This window comes from Triturus cristatus, chromosome 10 (genome assembly GCF_964204655.1).
Source record: "Triturus cristatus chromosome 10, aTriCri1.1, whole genome shotgun sequence".
NCBI lineage: Eukaryota > Metazoa > Chordata > Amphibia > Caudata > Salamandridae > Triturus > Triturus cristatus.
In genome coordinates this window covers 343,952,931-343,970,481 of record NC_140593.1, presented here as the reverse complement: position 1 = coordinate 343,970,481, position 17,551 = coordinate 343,952,931, and the positions used below count along the sequence as shown (strand labels likewise).

At 41.1% G+C, this 17,551-nt stretch overlaps 1 protein-coding gene across 1 annotated transcript in view; it reads right to left on the bottom strand.

The window, feature by feature from the left end:
- Nucleotides 1–1,029: 1,029 nt before the first annotated feature.
- The window catches only part of EGFR (epidermal growth factor receptor), a 569,017-nt gene continuing 552,495 nt past the window's right edge, over nt 1,030–17,551 (bottom strand). The window contains exons 27-28 of the mRNA XM_085631553.1: nt 8,830–8,932; nt 1,030–1,933 (exon numbers count right to left, since the gene is read on the bottom strand). Coding sequence (XP_085487679.1) covers nt 1,596–1,933; nt 8,830–8,932 — 441 coding nt within the window. The 3' untranslated portion in view covers nt 1,030–1,595. The remainder of the gene's footprint in view (nt 1,934–8,829; nt 8,933–17,551) is intronic.

Here is a 17,551-nt window from a genome sequence, read left to right as displayed (position 1 = left end):
GAATAGGTTTTCAGCAGTGACTGGTGCCGGCAAATTAGCAGGGTTGTAATTTTGTGTGAAGTTGTTTTTGGCAATATGACTCGGCTAAGTGGGAATTAGCAAGGAGGATGCTATCAGTGTGGGCTTGAGCGAGGGATTGTTGTACATCTCATTAGGCAACCTATTATGAATGAGATATTGGATGAGTTAGTTAACTTTATTCCAGAGTGCTTTTCTTCCAAGTTCAAGGTTAACCAGTTTTCACTGTACATGGGTGGGTTGTTTTGGGGGGCATTTAGCTTGTCTGAGTTGTTGGGGTGTGGGAAATTTCCACAGGGGATTGTGATGTCAGACCCTATTTTAGCAACATGACTGACTGATGGTGATTGCTTTATGTAAAAGCACTGTCTACAGACAGAGCTATTAATGTGTATTGCATTCCACCACTTAATGTATGTATTAGATGTGCTAGGTTTAATCGTGTGGTATGCACTTTTAGAAATATTTGGTCAAATTTCATGTGCTTCTGTCCAATATGCTTTCTTCCTGTGCATCAAATTATAAATATTTGTCTTGTAAATAAGCTTAAATGAACAGCATAACATGCTGACTAGTACTGTCCCATTTATATTTTCCCATCCCATCTCATCACATCCTGTTTCCTGTAATCCGCCCTCATTTAGGTCCTGCACCCCATGCTTGAAAGTCTCCGACCAAAATAAAACTAATTCAGTAAAGTGCTCTGCTGGCCTTTCAATATTGTTCCATGTTTGAAAACCCTAAAAATACTGTATAAATCTCCCTTCAAAAGCTGCTTTGTGTTCACTAAATTTAGAACACTATTATTAACCAGTAACTTTAGGAAAATAAAAAAAAGAAGACATGTAAAATCAGAAACAGTTTTAAGGTGGAATGACTAACAACATAGGTTGACAATGGTTAAAATGATGTGTGACTTTTCATTATTGAGCTAGCACAATTGGTGTCATCACTGGGCTTTTGCACCAATACTTCCACTACCAATCCGCACTTCAAGAAGGGAGCCATGAATGCTATTTACATACTATGTTTATTGACGTGACACAAATATTGGAGAACATTACCTAATCCAAATCATGTACATCTGTAATACTTAGATAGCTGCTTAGAAGTCGGCCATCATCAGCTAAGAATCCATGGTTCAAGGTTCCACACTGTCCATAGACCTGTGCCAGAATTCGGCTGCTGAAGTTAAAAAATGACATACAAAACAACGGAATTCATAATTTTACCGAAAAAAAAGTGTTCACAAGAATATCCAAATGGTGTCATTGCTGTTGGTCTTAAATTGTAAAAAAAACAAAAAAAATGGAAATAAGGGTTTATATTGGTAAAAATCCATATGTACAATGTGTGCAGCTGTATGTACAGGAACGAATAGAGGGACGCTTAGAATGACTGCAGTGGTTGCAGCTACCATGCACACGCTAAACGTGTTCTGAAGATTCATTAATGTCTTTCTCATTGGTCAGATAAAAAGGATGAGCGTAAAACACCCAAATGGGTTAAAGTTTTTCCAGCAATGAAGGAATGTTTTGTCTAGCATCCAAATGTGCTGATAGGTTCATGTGAGCACATCAGGGTCCTCCAGCCTCCAAATACTCAGGGTTTTCTGCTATGGAAAGCAGTAGAATGCCATTAGTCTTAGATTCCTTAGGGAAAAAGTCTTGTTGGTAGTCTGGGTTGTCAAGACTAATCTGGTGGTTCTCTTGCTGGTCCCATAATTCACCTTTGCCAGTGCCATTGGTCATTAAAGGATGGGCTGTGTTCAAGTACTCAGGGTTGTTGACGGCCATGCTTTGGGAGTTCTGGTAGTGGTAAGCCGTCGGAGACAGAACAAGTGCCAGATTGTGGTAGACTGGATTCTGCACATTGGATTCACTTGGCCTTTTGGAAACAATTTGGTTCACGTATTCTAAAAAGCAAATAAATAAGAAAGTTATACATTCATCTTAAACATTCATGAAACCATCTGGGTAAATACATAAAAAATGCCTGACAATATTACAAAATGACAAATACAGTACAGATGATCTTAACTTGATAGTTAAAAATTTACAAGAACAGAGAATGATTAGTCTCTTGACTACTCGTCAGGGCTTTATCTGTGTCAATATTGTAGTGGGAGATGAGCCTGCAGTCGTGGCCCATACAGGTAAGAGCGGTGAGACGGTGGGGCCTTGGGGATTTTGACAGACGATGACGAGGGAAGATTATTTATTTATTTAATTTCCCCTCGTCATCGACCATCGGAATCCCCCCTCTAGCCGGCCCCACCGCCGACTGCTCTTTCCTGCACGAGCCGCGGCTCTGAGCCTGAGATTTCTTAATAAGGTACGGTGCTGTGTGAGAAGACTGTGGCACCGAGACAGCTTAAGTAGATTGTTTTCTAATAATGCTTATTAAAATAGTGCTGCATATTTCTTGTGTGTGCTCAGTTAAAGAAAAGAAAACCCATTCAAAAACCTGTATCTCTGTACTACTTGTATTACTGTTACATTCTAAATGCAAACTCTTCTGGGTAAGTACAGTAGAGACTTGTGGGACACCACCTGTCTGTTTTCCCTGTTCAAAATGGTAAGTTGGTGTGCTTCTGCTTGCATAGAGTGCAAGGGAAATCTACCCAGGGTGATCAGAATTGCCCCTGACATGCAACAAGAATTATTACATAATTCTTTAAAGTCTGATCAGTATCTTGTGATGTGTTACTCCTGTGATGAAGTCACTGGTCTTCAGGCCATGTGATGTAACATCGTGCTATTTGGAGTTTTTGAAAACAAAAAAGCGACTCTACCTCATTTGTTCGAAGGCAGTGTGAAATAAATCCTTGATCTGTTATTAAAAAAGGCATGGTTTGAAGGGAGATAATGATAGGCAGGACAAGTGGGACTGGAGTGAAGCGAGAAGATGGGTGACTGAGTCCAAGCCAAGAGCGGTCTATTCTTCCTCCGCAGAAGAAGGGACCATAGCTAGATGCCCATGGGGAGTAAGTAGAGGTGGAGGTCAGAAATATGAACACGATCTCCATCCAATCTGGCACACATTGCAGGAGAACCACACATTTCCCACCACTCTAACAGGATAAAACGTAGCAAAAGAACCAGATCTCTGGCCTCATGCCACTGCCCAAGCAAGTAAGCCAGAGTGGACCATTCCTTCCACTGTAGGGGCCTGTGTTTGATCTCCTGGTCATAGGTTCAAATCCCAGCGGGTCCACTTCTCCTTTCATCCTTCTGAGTTTAATAAAATGAGTACAGTAGGGTAACAATAAATGTCTGTTATTCAGCGCCAAGATACCCTTCTGGGTGAATTTGCGCTTTACAAATACACATGAAAGTAAGAGCACACTGCAAATTGGGTCTGCTATTGATGCCATGGCAGCACAATTAGATTCCCTTTCCCATTGCATACAAAGGGACGATAGGGAACCAGAAGCAAGCTAGCCAAGGACCACCACCCAGTGGCACCAGGAAAAACATGTCTGACTTGTACTACACTAATAATAACTAGGCATGTAGCACAAGACAGCTCGACTTTTCTGCTACTTAATTGTAAATGTTTATTGCTGCTCAACTGACCACATTTTTCGACACTTAACTTTTGACTTAAAGATTGATTAAAAATCTGCAAGGATCCAAATTCTGCCTTGCATTTAACATGCAGTTTCTTGACATGTGCATAAGTAATTTTACCAGGAATGGAAATGGGGGCCCACTGCTTACAGAAGGATCTCTGCAACAAAATTGGTAACCCACCTATCTACCTTACAGAGAAGACAAATCTGTGACCAATGTTTCATGCAGTGCTTTAGATCAGATACACTACACCTATTTTATGACGATTTAAAACTGTGACCTGAGCTTACACGCAGACTTCTGAGTCTAGCAAATGCATTCTGAGGCCAGCAAGTGCAGCACTAACACCCATTATGGGAAACAACCTTTACAACGCAGTCATTACATCGCACTACATTTACAACGCAGTCATTACATCGCAACATCATTTACAACGTATGTCACTACAATGCAGCCATTACATTGCATGTCACTACAACGCATGATACTACAACGCATGTCACTACAACACAGGCATTACATCGCATGTCATTACATCGCATACCATTACAACGCATAGTACCCCTACACTAGCCAACACTTACCCTACTGTTGCACCCCCTGGAGTTAGAATAGCAATTTTTACCCCTGCACTATCCAACACTTACCCTACTGTTGCACCCACTGGAGTTAGAATAGTAATTTGTACCCCTACACTATCCAACACTTACCCTACTGTTGCACCCACTGGAGTTAGAATAGTAACTTTTACCCCTACACTATCCAACACTGACCTTAAATGTAATGTAATGGTATGTGTTGTAATGGTATGCGTTGTAAAGGTATAATGCGATGTAATGGAATGCGTTGCAGATGTAGTTTAAAAAAAGTTGTTGTAATGGCACACGATGGAAATGTATCTGTTGTAAAGGATGTTGCGATGTAAAAACTGCGTTGTTAAGGCATGCGTTGTAAATGTATGTGTTGTAACGTCATACATTCACCCATTATTTATAGTGCTTCAGAGTCACAGTGCAGTATGAAACACTACATCCGAAACTAATTATCAGCACTACCTATGAAACTAATCATTCATATGCTGCCCTATAACTAAAACAGTGCCTGTCCGTGGGAGCCACATTCGCCAAATTATTAGTGGGGTCATGCCAGGTTATATAAGCTGCATTGACGTCAGATGTTTTGCAGGGCCCTCGTGATGCCCTGAGCTGTGGATCAAATTTCTAATTGAAAGGACCTGAGATTGACTACTTCCCCAATTCCCTCACACACAAATAAGTTACTAATTTATTAATTGTTTACAGCACCAGTCAGACAAACAAGGGCACCCATGCTGTCCTACCTTTAACTTGGACAGCGTGGAACAAACCCTGAAAAAATGGCGGTTCTACTTATTCTTGACAGATTTTTTTAGAAAGGTAGTGTAGAAGTGTGTAGCAAGGTGGTAGGTTTACAACACAGTTTAATAGCATCACAATCATGAGAATAATTCTGTCTGCAAGAGTGCCACCTGTTGCACTCTATTGGGCCCAGGTTTGAGGAAGCAACTGTGCAAATCGAATGGACAGAAGGGAATGTCTCTGGGCTGTTCCCACAATACTGCAGTCTGAGCCACTCACAATAAGTTAAAGCTATGAGCCCTTAGATCCTATTCACGCTGTCAATTCTGGCTGCCCAAGTTGAAGACACTTAGCAGGAAAATGGCCCAATGTATATAAAGTTCTTGTTGAACAACTTCTATCCCTCCACACATCTATGATGACGGAATTTATCAGGATAATGTAAATTTTAGTCAGTGATGACTTCAGTAATTAGAAGATTTTTTCATATAGATGCACTGAAATATTGAAATTCTGTGCTCTCTGTAATAAGATTAAACAAAGCGGGAGAATGCATACTAGACGTGAACATGTTACACTAACTGATTAAACTGTGAGCGCACCATTAGTTCGTGACCATATTTGGTGAAACTAACTGATCTGAAGTGTACACGGAACTGTTTGCATTTATGTCTGGATCAAGAGAAAGGAAAAAGATATCTGGTAGATGGGCTAACGATGTACATCAGGAAAAATTACATTGTAATATATGTTATTGTGGTACATCCTTTTAGTTCAAAATAGCATAGCTAACCTATGTTCTCTATGATAAGTATGTACCTTAATGTGATTTCAAACAAGATGTTTGCCAGGATAGTTTGTGGTATGAAAAACTACAACTCTTATAATATACTCAACTTAATATTCATTATGTGTATGCACACTTTATTGGAGACTGGCAGCCAGATTCACAAAGGTTGGTGGCAAATGTTCCTCCCATACAATAACTCCCATTTTAAGAGCTATTATCAACTTTTAATTGATTTTTCAAGAATCCCAGCAGTAGTAATGAAAATCTATGACTTAGATTTCCATGGCTACTCAAATATATAACGTTTTTGCATGAAGAACTGTAACAAGAAATACAGTTCTGCATGCATAAATGGAATGAAAATGTTCGCTTGCAAATTATCTGTTTTTGTTTCCCATGTAAAAACGACTCCTCTTATACCCTGAATCAATATAGGGGGTTTCCTTTCCGACTCCTATTCTGAAAACTGATTTAGTCCTCTTGCCAGGAGTAGTTTGGTGTGCATATTTAACATGGACATCCACATGGATCAGAACATTGGCTAGCATCTCTAGTAAAGTACCTGCTTATAGAGGAGTAAAACAAGGCTGTGTTTCAGTTTCATTATTGTCTAACGTGGGCAGTGCCACTTTTAATAGCGTTAGCGTATGCCGCAAGATTGGTAAATCGCATAGCTCTGGTTTTGTTCGAATCTGAGGGTTCATTGCTTTTTAACCACATTCAAGTTAGGTTACAGCACTTGTAGCAAGGAGTAGAAGACTATTGCAATATCAGCCTTCTCCACATCAGCCTCTAAAAAGTACAGAGATTTGAGAAATATGATCTCTTCTTCTCATAGAGCTCTAAAGGTACTAATTAGGAGGTAGTGTAAAAAATAAATATTTGTGTCATAATTGATAACAGATTTACCTGGAAGCAACTTCTATAGCTGAAAAGAACAATGTCCTAACCAATTATGGCAAGTCTGGCTAAATTCAGTTACTCTTTGGGTAATAGATTGGGCCAGGGTCTTGTATTTGCCTACAATACCAAAATGGTCTGTTGACTTACATGAGATGCAGCAATATGGGCCCAGAATAAAACTGCATAGTTTGATCAGACCAAAAAGCAATGGGCCTGGGAAAAGCTAGGCCTGTACAAGCCAATCACCTTTCTGCTTTGCTCAGAGAAAGCAAGATCCTTTCAGTATTTGATGTGCATTATCTCGGACATTAAAACCGTGAGCCTACATTGTTTATTTGCCCTGTACAAGACGACCTTGAAAAAATCTCTCAACTTTCATTCACAGTGGGTTGAGCAAAGACATTTGGACTAAGGGATATGTTAAATGATCCATTCAATTACTAAAACTGTATTCAAATCACCATTCAGGCAAACACGTTATCTGTGACCATTTGATGCAAATCATGCATATTTGCTGCAACACAGCTGTTAGTAGTAGCCTCTTCTTAAATATTCTTTAATTAAAGCCATTTCTATCAAACTGTATCTCCGATGGATCCTCAAATATGCGGAATTGATATTATGTTTAATATGTACCAATTGCCTTGTTAGTCTTGCTGACTAAAGGCCTAGTTAATAATAGCAGGGTGGTAACTCTACACTTAAAATGACTGGCTTTGTACGGTATCACCATGCATGCAATTATAGTTTATGACATGGTATTGAGTAAAAGCAGGGGGATGCGAAATGATTGCATGTGTCTACTCATGTGTTCCCCAATACTGTGCAATGTCCCAGGGATGAATTCCACAGTTTTGTTTCTAACTGAACTAATGTGTCTGGGTTTTAGTGCACAGCTTGGGTGTGGTATGTCCATGAAACTTGTCGTCCAGTTTCATTATAAATTGTTATGGCGGAATTGAGATGATGATTTCACTGGCAATTGATAAAAGCGGAGAGGACTTCAAGCAAACAGAACTTTGTGCAGACTTGAGAAAGCCAACCTAAACTTCATTGTACATAGTATAATTGTGCAAGATGCTGATTCCTCAGTGTGTACAGTTTATTCTCCCATTTGTAGGGAGGCTATTAGACGTACTTGTGTGCATTGAGACTCAGAGGTGTATATTATTGTGTTTCAGAATGTCTGTACATTGCATTGTGGAAATTGAGCAGTGTGAATATCTGAAGTGTTGACACTCACAAATAGCACTCAACAATTTCAAACATTTTGCTGTATATTTTTTTCAAATATTTCTGGTTACAGCCTGTAACATGCAAGCCTGTGGATGTGCACTCCATTTTGCAGAGCCATACCCTTGGAAGGCCCACTACACTGCCCTCATTGTTCCTTTACCGCCTCCCATCCCACCTCTCTGCTACTGCTCTTCTTCCCTATCCTGTTTTTAGTTGGTTCTTTTCAAATACAACTTTTCTTTAACTATCATTGAAAACTATATGTTGCTGTTAACTTAATTTGTCTTTTACAGATTTGTACTCCAAATAAGTATTTCTGGTAATATTCTTTAGCTAGCTCCATTCAAATATTAGAAACTGACATTTTAAAGCACTGTATAGAGCACATTTGTGAAATGGGACATGATATTTTGCATCATAGCAGAACTCCTGTAATCCGTCTCCAGAACAACTCTCTCTTGCAGTTATCTCCATATAACCTTTTGTACAAACATTTTTCCGTCACTGAGAGCGAAAGCTTTTTTCAGCTGAGACTAAAAATAGTATCAGTCTTGCACCTACTTTCATGGCTCCGACATACAATCACATAGCAATGGCTGGGGATGCCCTAAGGTTATGGGGTTCTGCTTGAGGTTGTCTGGGGACGCCATGAAAGCTCAAATAACCTCTTGTACCTTAGTTAAGGTACTGGTCGCACCTCACAGGGCTGGGTAGAAAGCAATCATTGAACCTGTCCAGACTCCTTAGAGCACATTCGAGATCTCAAGAATGTCTCCTAACATTTTCCAGCTATTAATTATATATGCTGGGAAAAATGTATATGGAAATTTAGGAAATTGTCAAAAAATGTGGTTGATTGACACAGATCAAGTAGGGCACAGCAGTTATGTGAGAGGAAAACTGAAAGATGAACACCTCCCAAACTACGCATGAGCTGATTTCGCATCAGACTTGAGAGTCAAATACTAACCAGGCGCCGGCAGGAATCGATCATCGATGTTGTCGTCATGTAGGAGTACAGTCGGATCCGAGCTGTACCTTTGCACAAAGCTATCTTCTCTTGTAGGGGGTCCCTGGAGGATTTAGAGTAAAACATGCAAACAGTTAACAGAGATGGCCGAACAGCACAGGCCTAACATGAGAAGGACCATGAGACAATTGAAGATATGTAGACCTTGTCTTTTTGTCATTTACAAAATTATACCCAAGAATGAATCTTTAGCTTAACTTAAATATTTTCTACGACAGAGTTACAAAAAAATACACAGATGCCAATATGACTGCTATCAATGCTCATTGGGAATTACTTTCTCTGATGAAACATTTATTGAAATTTTGGCAATGCACTATGCTTTGGCAAACAGAGTTTCATGTTACAATGCTCAGGGAACAGCTGCCTTGCCTTCAATGTTACAAAGAGACAGTACACCGTCTGTGGAGTTGGCAACTAATTCGCTGGGTTCCATGTAGCAAGCTGAGGTAAGGTGAATGAAGACCCCCCCACTTCTTTAACACTAAGGATAATTGTCCTAATTTTTAAAAACTACATTCGAGCCATGTATTGCATCACTGCACTTGGGATATTGCAGGGAATCATTTTCAAAATAGATTCAGTTTGAGCTGATGTATGGGCTACTTTGTATGTATATCTATATATATGTAGGTATGTATAGAACCACTTCCACGGATACCTTATCAGGGCATCGCCCAAGTAGATTGGAGTGCACTGCTAGATATATATATAATACTTGTTGAAAAACGGTTGAAAAGGCAGTTAGTTGGTGATGTATTCCTCGCCCTGATACATTTCTTAAATTCAGTGGCCAGGGCAGTATTGTCGGCAAACTATTTATAAAATTCACACAAGGATTTTATTATTTCATTCCTTTTTAGGTCCCTGCCAAAAATGATGGCAGGATGGCTGCCCAATATAAGTTGACTGGCGGCCTCCACTTAAGGTGGGGTCACTTGTGTGCAAGGCCACCATGGTGGACATGTCAGTCCCGCCCAGTAAAATGCTGAACATGTTCCTGACATGCGCGGAAAACTCCAAGCATGGCAGGGATATTTTAAATGTGAGTTCCGGGAATATTTGCCCAATTTGAAAGTACATGTATAGGACCATAAAATCCATGGACAGCAACTGAAAGGGAGCAGAGCAAAATGGGGTGGAGGTTTGGTGCTATGTCCTTTCCGATGGAGGAATGCTATGGAACATTTAAAAGACATTTGTCTTGTGGGAAAGCACATTATACTGCACATTGCTTTTCTCCCACACATTGATTATACTCTGGCTGGTTGCATTGTCTAAATATTGAGAAAAGTAAAACTGGATTAATATGAGGAAATGACAAATGCTGCTCAGCGAAAGAGGAAAGTCATCATGAAATCATTAGTATGTTACAAAATGACTCTGGATACTAATACTGGTAGAAAATGTTGTGAGAGAAGCCCAGAGCAAAGAGAAAATCTGGATCAGGGAGCTATTAAAAACCAGCTCTCTGATGACTGCACTGTTGTGGGGGGTAAGGAGTTCAGCTGCAACTGCCCTAGTTGACTGGTGCTTGCCACCAGGTGCAGAAAGAGGCCAAAAGCAAGTAAAATGGCCCAACAGGGCCCGAGTTGTGACTGAAGTTTGGCAGCCTTTGACCTTTTTTTTTTTTACCAGTGATGAAACACATGGGGCTCCGGGAAGAAGAAACTGAGGGGAAGCACCGTCATGATTTCCCTGCGAGAGGCAAAAATGGCCCAAGACCCCTTTCCTGGGCTCGAGAAGAAGACGACTTCGAGGGAGCATCGTTTCACTCCCTCGTGATGGATAAAAGTGCCCTGGACCTACAACCCTGGGCCCCCGAAGGCATAAAGGGAGGGAGGGGAGTGTCACCCCACTTCCTCGTATAGCCTGCCCGCCCTGCTCACTGTGCCCGTGACTTGGGGGAGTGGGAGGCCAGCCACAATCAATGCAGAAGCGGGTAGGCCAGAAGAGTGCTGGCGGCTCATGTGTTGCCCACACGATGAGCGGGCAGGGCCAGTCAGGGATGGGCTCCTTTGTCTGTGCCTCAACATGGGAACCTGCATGCAGGGTTCCCAGGTGTCACAGGCTCATATTTCACATCCACAAAACCATAGAAATTCTGCAGTTATAGTTACTTGACCTAACAATAACTTATGCCACTGCTTATGACCTCACATATTACATCACTCATGATATGGTCAGTGACATCAATGATAACATCACTAATTGCATCTCAAATGACATCACTGGTGACATCATCTAGTGAGTGTAAGTGTTTTGTGAACATTTCTGAGACTTAAAGATAGATACTAAGCTACTGCATAAGCTAAAGTACTATTCTATCTTTACTACTTAATGATACTATTTCCAAGACATGTCCTCTCAGTGGCTGTTTGACTGTTTATATCAGTGTGTGAGTGGGTGTCTGGGTGGCTGTATTGGTGTGTGATAGACTGTATGGATCTGTCAGTGGGTGTGTGAGTGGCTGTATAGGTCTGTTAGTGGGTGTGTGAGTGGCTGTATGGGTCTGTGAGTTGGTGTTTAATAGGTTGTATGGGTGTGTGAGAGGTTGAATGTGTGTAGGAGTAGGTGTCAGTGTAGCTGTGTGGGTGTGTGAGTGGTTTTTTGGGCGTGCAAGTGGTTTTATAGGTGTGTGAGTGATTCTATGAGTGTGTGTGCAGGTGTGTGAGTGGTTGTATGGATGTGTGAGTGGATTTGTGGGTGTGTGAGTGGTTGTGGAAGTGGGCATGTGAGTGGTTGTAAGGGTTTGTGACTGGTTGTGTGAGTGGTTGTATGGATCTGTGAGGGGGTGTGTGAGTGGTTGCGTGAGTGTGTGAGAGGGCGTGTGGTTGTAGGGTGAGTGAGTGGTTGTGTGAGTGGTTCTGTGGATGCTGTCATCAGTGATGTTTTTTTAGATGTAATCAGTGATATCACTGACCATGTCATGAGTGATGTAATATGGGAGGTCATAAACAGTGGATTGTGGGGGTGTAAGTTATAGTTAGCTCAGGTAACTATAACTGCTGAATTTCTATGGTTTTGTACAAGTGAAATCTGAGCCTAACTATAATGTCCTTGTAACCTTTGTTTTATCAGTAAATGTCTATGTTTTTTTATGTTATTTCCTAACTATAACATCCCTGTAACCAGTTTTTTAAGTGAATTTTGAAGTTTTCTTTGTTTTATTTCCTAAATGTAACCTGTAACCTTTGAGAGGGGTGTTATTGGCTGTATGGGTTTGTGAGTGGGTGTGTGAGTGGTTTTGTCGATGTGTGAGTGGGTGTGTGAGTGGCTGTATGAGTCAGTGAGTAGGTGCGTAAGTGGCTGTATGGGTCTGAGTAGGTGTGTGAATGGCTGTATGGGTCTGTGAGTGGGCGTGGCTGTATGTGTCTGTGACTGGGTGTGTGAGTGGGTGTTAGTGACTGTATGGGTCTGTGAGAGCATGTGTGAGGTGCTGTATAGGTCTGTGAGTGGGAGTGGGAGTGGTTATCTAGGTGTGTGAGTTGATGTGCGAGTGCCTATGGGTATGTTAGTGGGTGTATGAGTGACTGTGTGGGTGTGTGAGTGGGTGTGAGAGCAGCTGATTGGTTGTGTGAGAACACTTCCAAATAAAGCTGGCATGAGTTTGTTGTGTGCAAAGTATATCTATAGAAGTCAGCAACACCCCACCTTCATAGAGCGCATTTCGGTAACAATGACACGTGGTCTGTCACATCTGAAAACTTGTCTTTGGGGAATATGCTCCACTTTCTGGTGCACACAGTTTACTCTAAAACATAATTTTTACTCTTTCCAAGTGTGAGTCGATGCACCTGTACTGGAGCGATATAGTTGGACACAACATCGGTGTTTGATGCCACATGGTCTTCCAAGTGGTCATGAGAAGGACAGGGTTGGGTGGAGGGGCATGGTGCCTGCTCAGAGGGGTTCCACAAGCTTGCCACCGGGCCTGCAAACTTTGTCCAATCTTTTGAGGGTGAGTGATTGGGTCTTCTTTGCTCATATAATCTGACCATTGCCCTTTTATGTATTTATTTTTTGAGGGGGAGAGGTGGCTATGTTATAGCATTCTTTAGACTTTTCACAGATACTTCAAGGAAAACACCTCCAAACTATTGTCGGTTTATGAAATAAATGAAGCAGAAGTGGTGACAGCGAGAGTGTGCCAAAGATATCTGCTTTACTGTGCATCCTTAACGTAACATCTCTTTTTCACACACATCAATTACTGAAAATTGCAATGAGCACATGAGAAAGACTCGTAAGAGTTGAAATGCGTTCGTTTTTGCTGCGTGATATTAAATCTGTGAAATCGATATATATATATATATATATATGTATATATATATATATATAATATATAGATAGATAGATATTAGAAAGATAGATAGATAGATAGATAGATAGATAGATAGATAGATAGATAGATAGATAGATAGATAGATAGATAGATAGATAGATAGATAGATAGATAGATAGATAGATAGATAGATAGATAGATAGATATGCTTTTTACCTCAACAAACCCCGACCCTTAAACCTTACCACCCTAAACCTTGAAAATTCCCTGGTAACCCAAAAACCCCTACCGACCCTAAACCCTCAAAATTACCCTAGCCTCCCAAAAACCCCATACCCACTCAAAACTATAGAAAACGCCCTTGCCACTCAAAAGTCCATACCCACCCTAAACCCTAAAAATTCCCTTACCACCCAAAAACCCTTAGCCACCCTACTCCCTAAAAATTTCCCAAAAACCCATACCCACCCAAAATCCTTAAAATACTCTATCTATCTATCTATCTATCTATCTATCTATCTATCTATCTATCTATCTATCTATCTATCTATCTATCTATCTATCTGCTAATGGCATGCGTTGTAAAGGCACGTCATGGTAAATATGTGAGTGGTAAAGGCATAAGTGGTAAAGCCACGTGTTGTAATACTTGTGTTGTAATGGCATGTGTGGTGATTGCTGTTTCCCCTCACAATGTGTAGAAACATCCAGTAATATTCTAGCTTTTTTCTAACTATATAAGGAGTGCAAAAAATAAACATGTTTTCTTTGCTTGTTATTGTAAGCTAGAAAAATAGAGCAGGAGAAAGAATAGAAGCATTCGGTTTTCGTTGTTTTGGACAGCTGTTTCAAAATTATGCTCCCTAACCTGACCTTCATTCACCAGGCTTCTGAGAACTGGACTATAATATCCTATAATAGTCGCGTTCTGATGTCCTTTCTTTATAATCGACAACTGGGTGCGTCACAAGTGACAGATTATAAATTTATTAGAGACTGACGTTTCTAAAGGAATTGCAGTATCCCGTGTATAACATCATTCACAGGCTCTATAAAGAGTTCCAAACTAGTTCATAACAGTAAAACATCCCCTGTTCTAAATATTGCCGATAGATGGCACTATACGACAATGAATAAAATATTACCGCGTGAATTTTCACAAGATTGATGTAAATGCTTTGACTCTTGTACTATTTAATATAGTTAAACATTTACTAGCGTAGCTAGCGTTGGGAAACATCAAACAACAAGGGAACAAGATAAACTGTTCTCAGGACACAAACACATTTGCAAAACATAATGGAGACAACTCAGGTGAACTTCTATGACTTGAGTGTCAGTACCAGAGTAGTCGCTTTTACTGCTCAGAACGTTTCCTCTATTTTAAATTATAATGTCATAATCAGGCCTGTCATCTCACACAGTGCTGCAGTGTGACACTCGGCTTCATGTCTCATCACAGGGTCACGCGTTCCATTTCAGTGCGAACATTCTCCCAGCTGGGCCCCAATTAAAACCTTCACAGGACATAGGCAGTTGCGTCCGATGAGTTCCTTCTGCTGTGGGGGAGGGTAGCTGTGGCTGTTTAAGGACAGCAGGGGATCCAAAGACCCATTTGTCATTACCCACCCCCTCGCAAATTCCATGCCCCCTTCTCCATGTACACTCACACGATGGCAAACATTCTTAGGCTGGCACGCCCATATTTGAATACATTTGCTGCAGAGCCGCAGGACAGAATGTCCTTTTAATTTACACTGGTTCTAGTGGGTAGCTGGTTTCACTGGCAAGAAGATGCCTCGAAAGAAGCTTCCGGAATTATGCATTTCTGTGGCATGGCATGTTCCACATAATTATGGATTTGCTGCATGTGCCACATAATCCTTCATGTGCTGCATAATTTGTAGATTTTAACAGAAAAACATAGTTTCTAGCTGAAAAGGATTAAAAAAACCTCGGCGACGTGTTGCTGCAAAGCGGAAGGTCCTTTGCAAAGATTGACTGGCCACCTCTCTGTTGCTTACTGCTGCAATAAGGTGGTAAACTGGTACTAATGAGATGAAACCTTTGCACAGGCAGTGTTAACACGTGTAAAAATGAGAAAATAATGAAGTGATGTTTATTTATTTATTAGAGGTTTTTATAAAGCACGTACTAGCAATGACAGCCCCAGACTCACACGAAGCGCAGCAGGAGGTCCTTTTCAGTTTTGTTTCTCAGCATCAATGAAGTGCGGATGAGCAAGCAGGCCTGTCCTTTCGATCATCTTTGGAGGGAGACTGCAGAGACCACATGATCAGGGAGAGCCACATGGAGTCCAAAGAAGATCTAGTTTAGAAGAAGATTCCAAGGAAGGAGCCCGTGGGGTAGCAAGGGAGTTCTGGACCCTCATGCAAGCAAGGAAACTGGAACCCTGCCCCTCATTTTGCAGTAAAAGAAGTCACTGATGGAGGTGATGTGGGCCAGTCAAAACCCTGGGCCCTGGTGCCAGTGCACGTGCTGCACTATTGATGCCCCTGGGAGAATGGCAAGGAATCATTGGTCTTTAAATTCCGGCCTGCTGCTGGTGTGGCCTACTCTTTTATGAAGGTCAGTGGGTGGGAATCTACATTAGGGTTACCAGAAGACTAATATCACCAAGAAAGCAATGTTGTATTTTTGGGCCTTTCTTTTACAATTCACTGTTCTCATGTGAGTTGCTTAAATGACCATTGAAAGTGAACCAAAAGCACAACTTCCAGAAAACATTTGGATGTCAAATGAGGACCTAGGAAAAAACACTGCATCCTCTGGTTGGCCATCTGTTACCTTAGCCTTTGTCCAAATAAAGGCATATCTTTAGAGCTAAACCACAGAGACTTTGGCTGGTTGTCTCCAGTGTCAGCAAACCCAAGGATTGATAAACTGGGGCGTGTCCCCAGCGACAAGACCACTTTTTGATTGTCCTGGTAAAGTAGAAGTATCAAAAACGACAGCGGTAAATGCTGCACAGATTTCAAAATCCCACAAGTGGCAGGAGTGTGACAGAAGAGAAGTGAATTGACAACCTAGTGGCGTTCTTTTAAGATGCCAGAAATCACCACCATACATGCACACACAAACAAAAGACTATAACCAAGTTGCTTCTTCTGTGACCAATTTACGGTGTAGGTAGAGATTTGGAGGAAATTCGCCACGGTTGAAGGCGAAGAGAACAGAGAAAACGAGGGGAGCAGCCGGTGCAGGTAAGCGCGGTGAGGAGAGTCGACAGACAACAACGAGGTAAAATTAATTTTAAAAAATAGAAAAACACTTATCTTGCACTCGCCGCATCGGCGAGTTGGCGATGCGGCTAGCACAAGTTAAGTAATTTTCTTTTTTAAAATTTAATTTTCCCTCGTTGTCTGTCAACTCTCCCCCACCCCGCCCCACAGCGCTTACCTCTACCAGGCCCTCCTGGAAAACAATGGCATCTTTGGAGCAAATGATCATCTTAATATTAGTATGAATATTGCTATACATTTATCCGAATAAACAAATAAGTTATCTGAGCTCTGCAAAATGCTGGGTTGAGCATGTCAATAATGGGCTTTGAAAGGAAGAATGCAATTGTGAGGTTTTATTCATAAGTTGTTTACTATTGCTTTAGCTGAAAATACTTTTAGGCCATAGGTATTGCATATCGTGTAAGAGGGCCATTGCTGGAGAAGAGCTGCTAAAAATGCATCGGCAAAGCCAATAGGTCAAGTGTTGATAAGATGGTGTGTTGGTTTTACTTCTTTTTTTTTGTTTTGATTGCAAGCAAATGCCACAAAATATATAGAAATAAAATAAAAACACACAGCTACCTAAACGTGGCCTCATATGCTTGCAGTAGAAATGTTAAAATGAGAAACAATGAACTGATGCAGCTGTTTTACTAGCAATGTATTTTAAATAGCAAGCCTTCAGCTGCAACATGCATTTTATTCTTATGATATATGGGATTCTGTAATCCTTGTATAGTCTCTAATTTCTTTACAATCGACGACTTGTGATGCACTTAGTCACTGATTGTAAAGAAAAGACGTCAGAACTCAACTATTATAAGTCATTACAGTTGCGTTCTGACATCACAATGCCATCCGTCCATCATCTCCTTATGTTTGCTTTGTTGGCAGGGTATGCCCAGACGTGGGTCCCTTGCTCACTTTGCCACTGGATTCAAGCTAGCCTGGCTGATGAGGGTAATACCCCGAAACCGGTCCCAGGCAGTGCTTAATTTATAAAATATTAAGTGCCAGGGCTCTGATCAGGAGGCCACTGAAGCTTGCACCACACATCGCCCTTGTCATCACTGCCAAAACAACTACTAACCATCTCTCTCGCATGTAAAGGCGACAGTTCAGATTATTACAG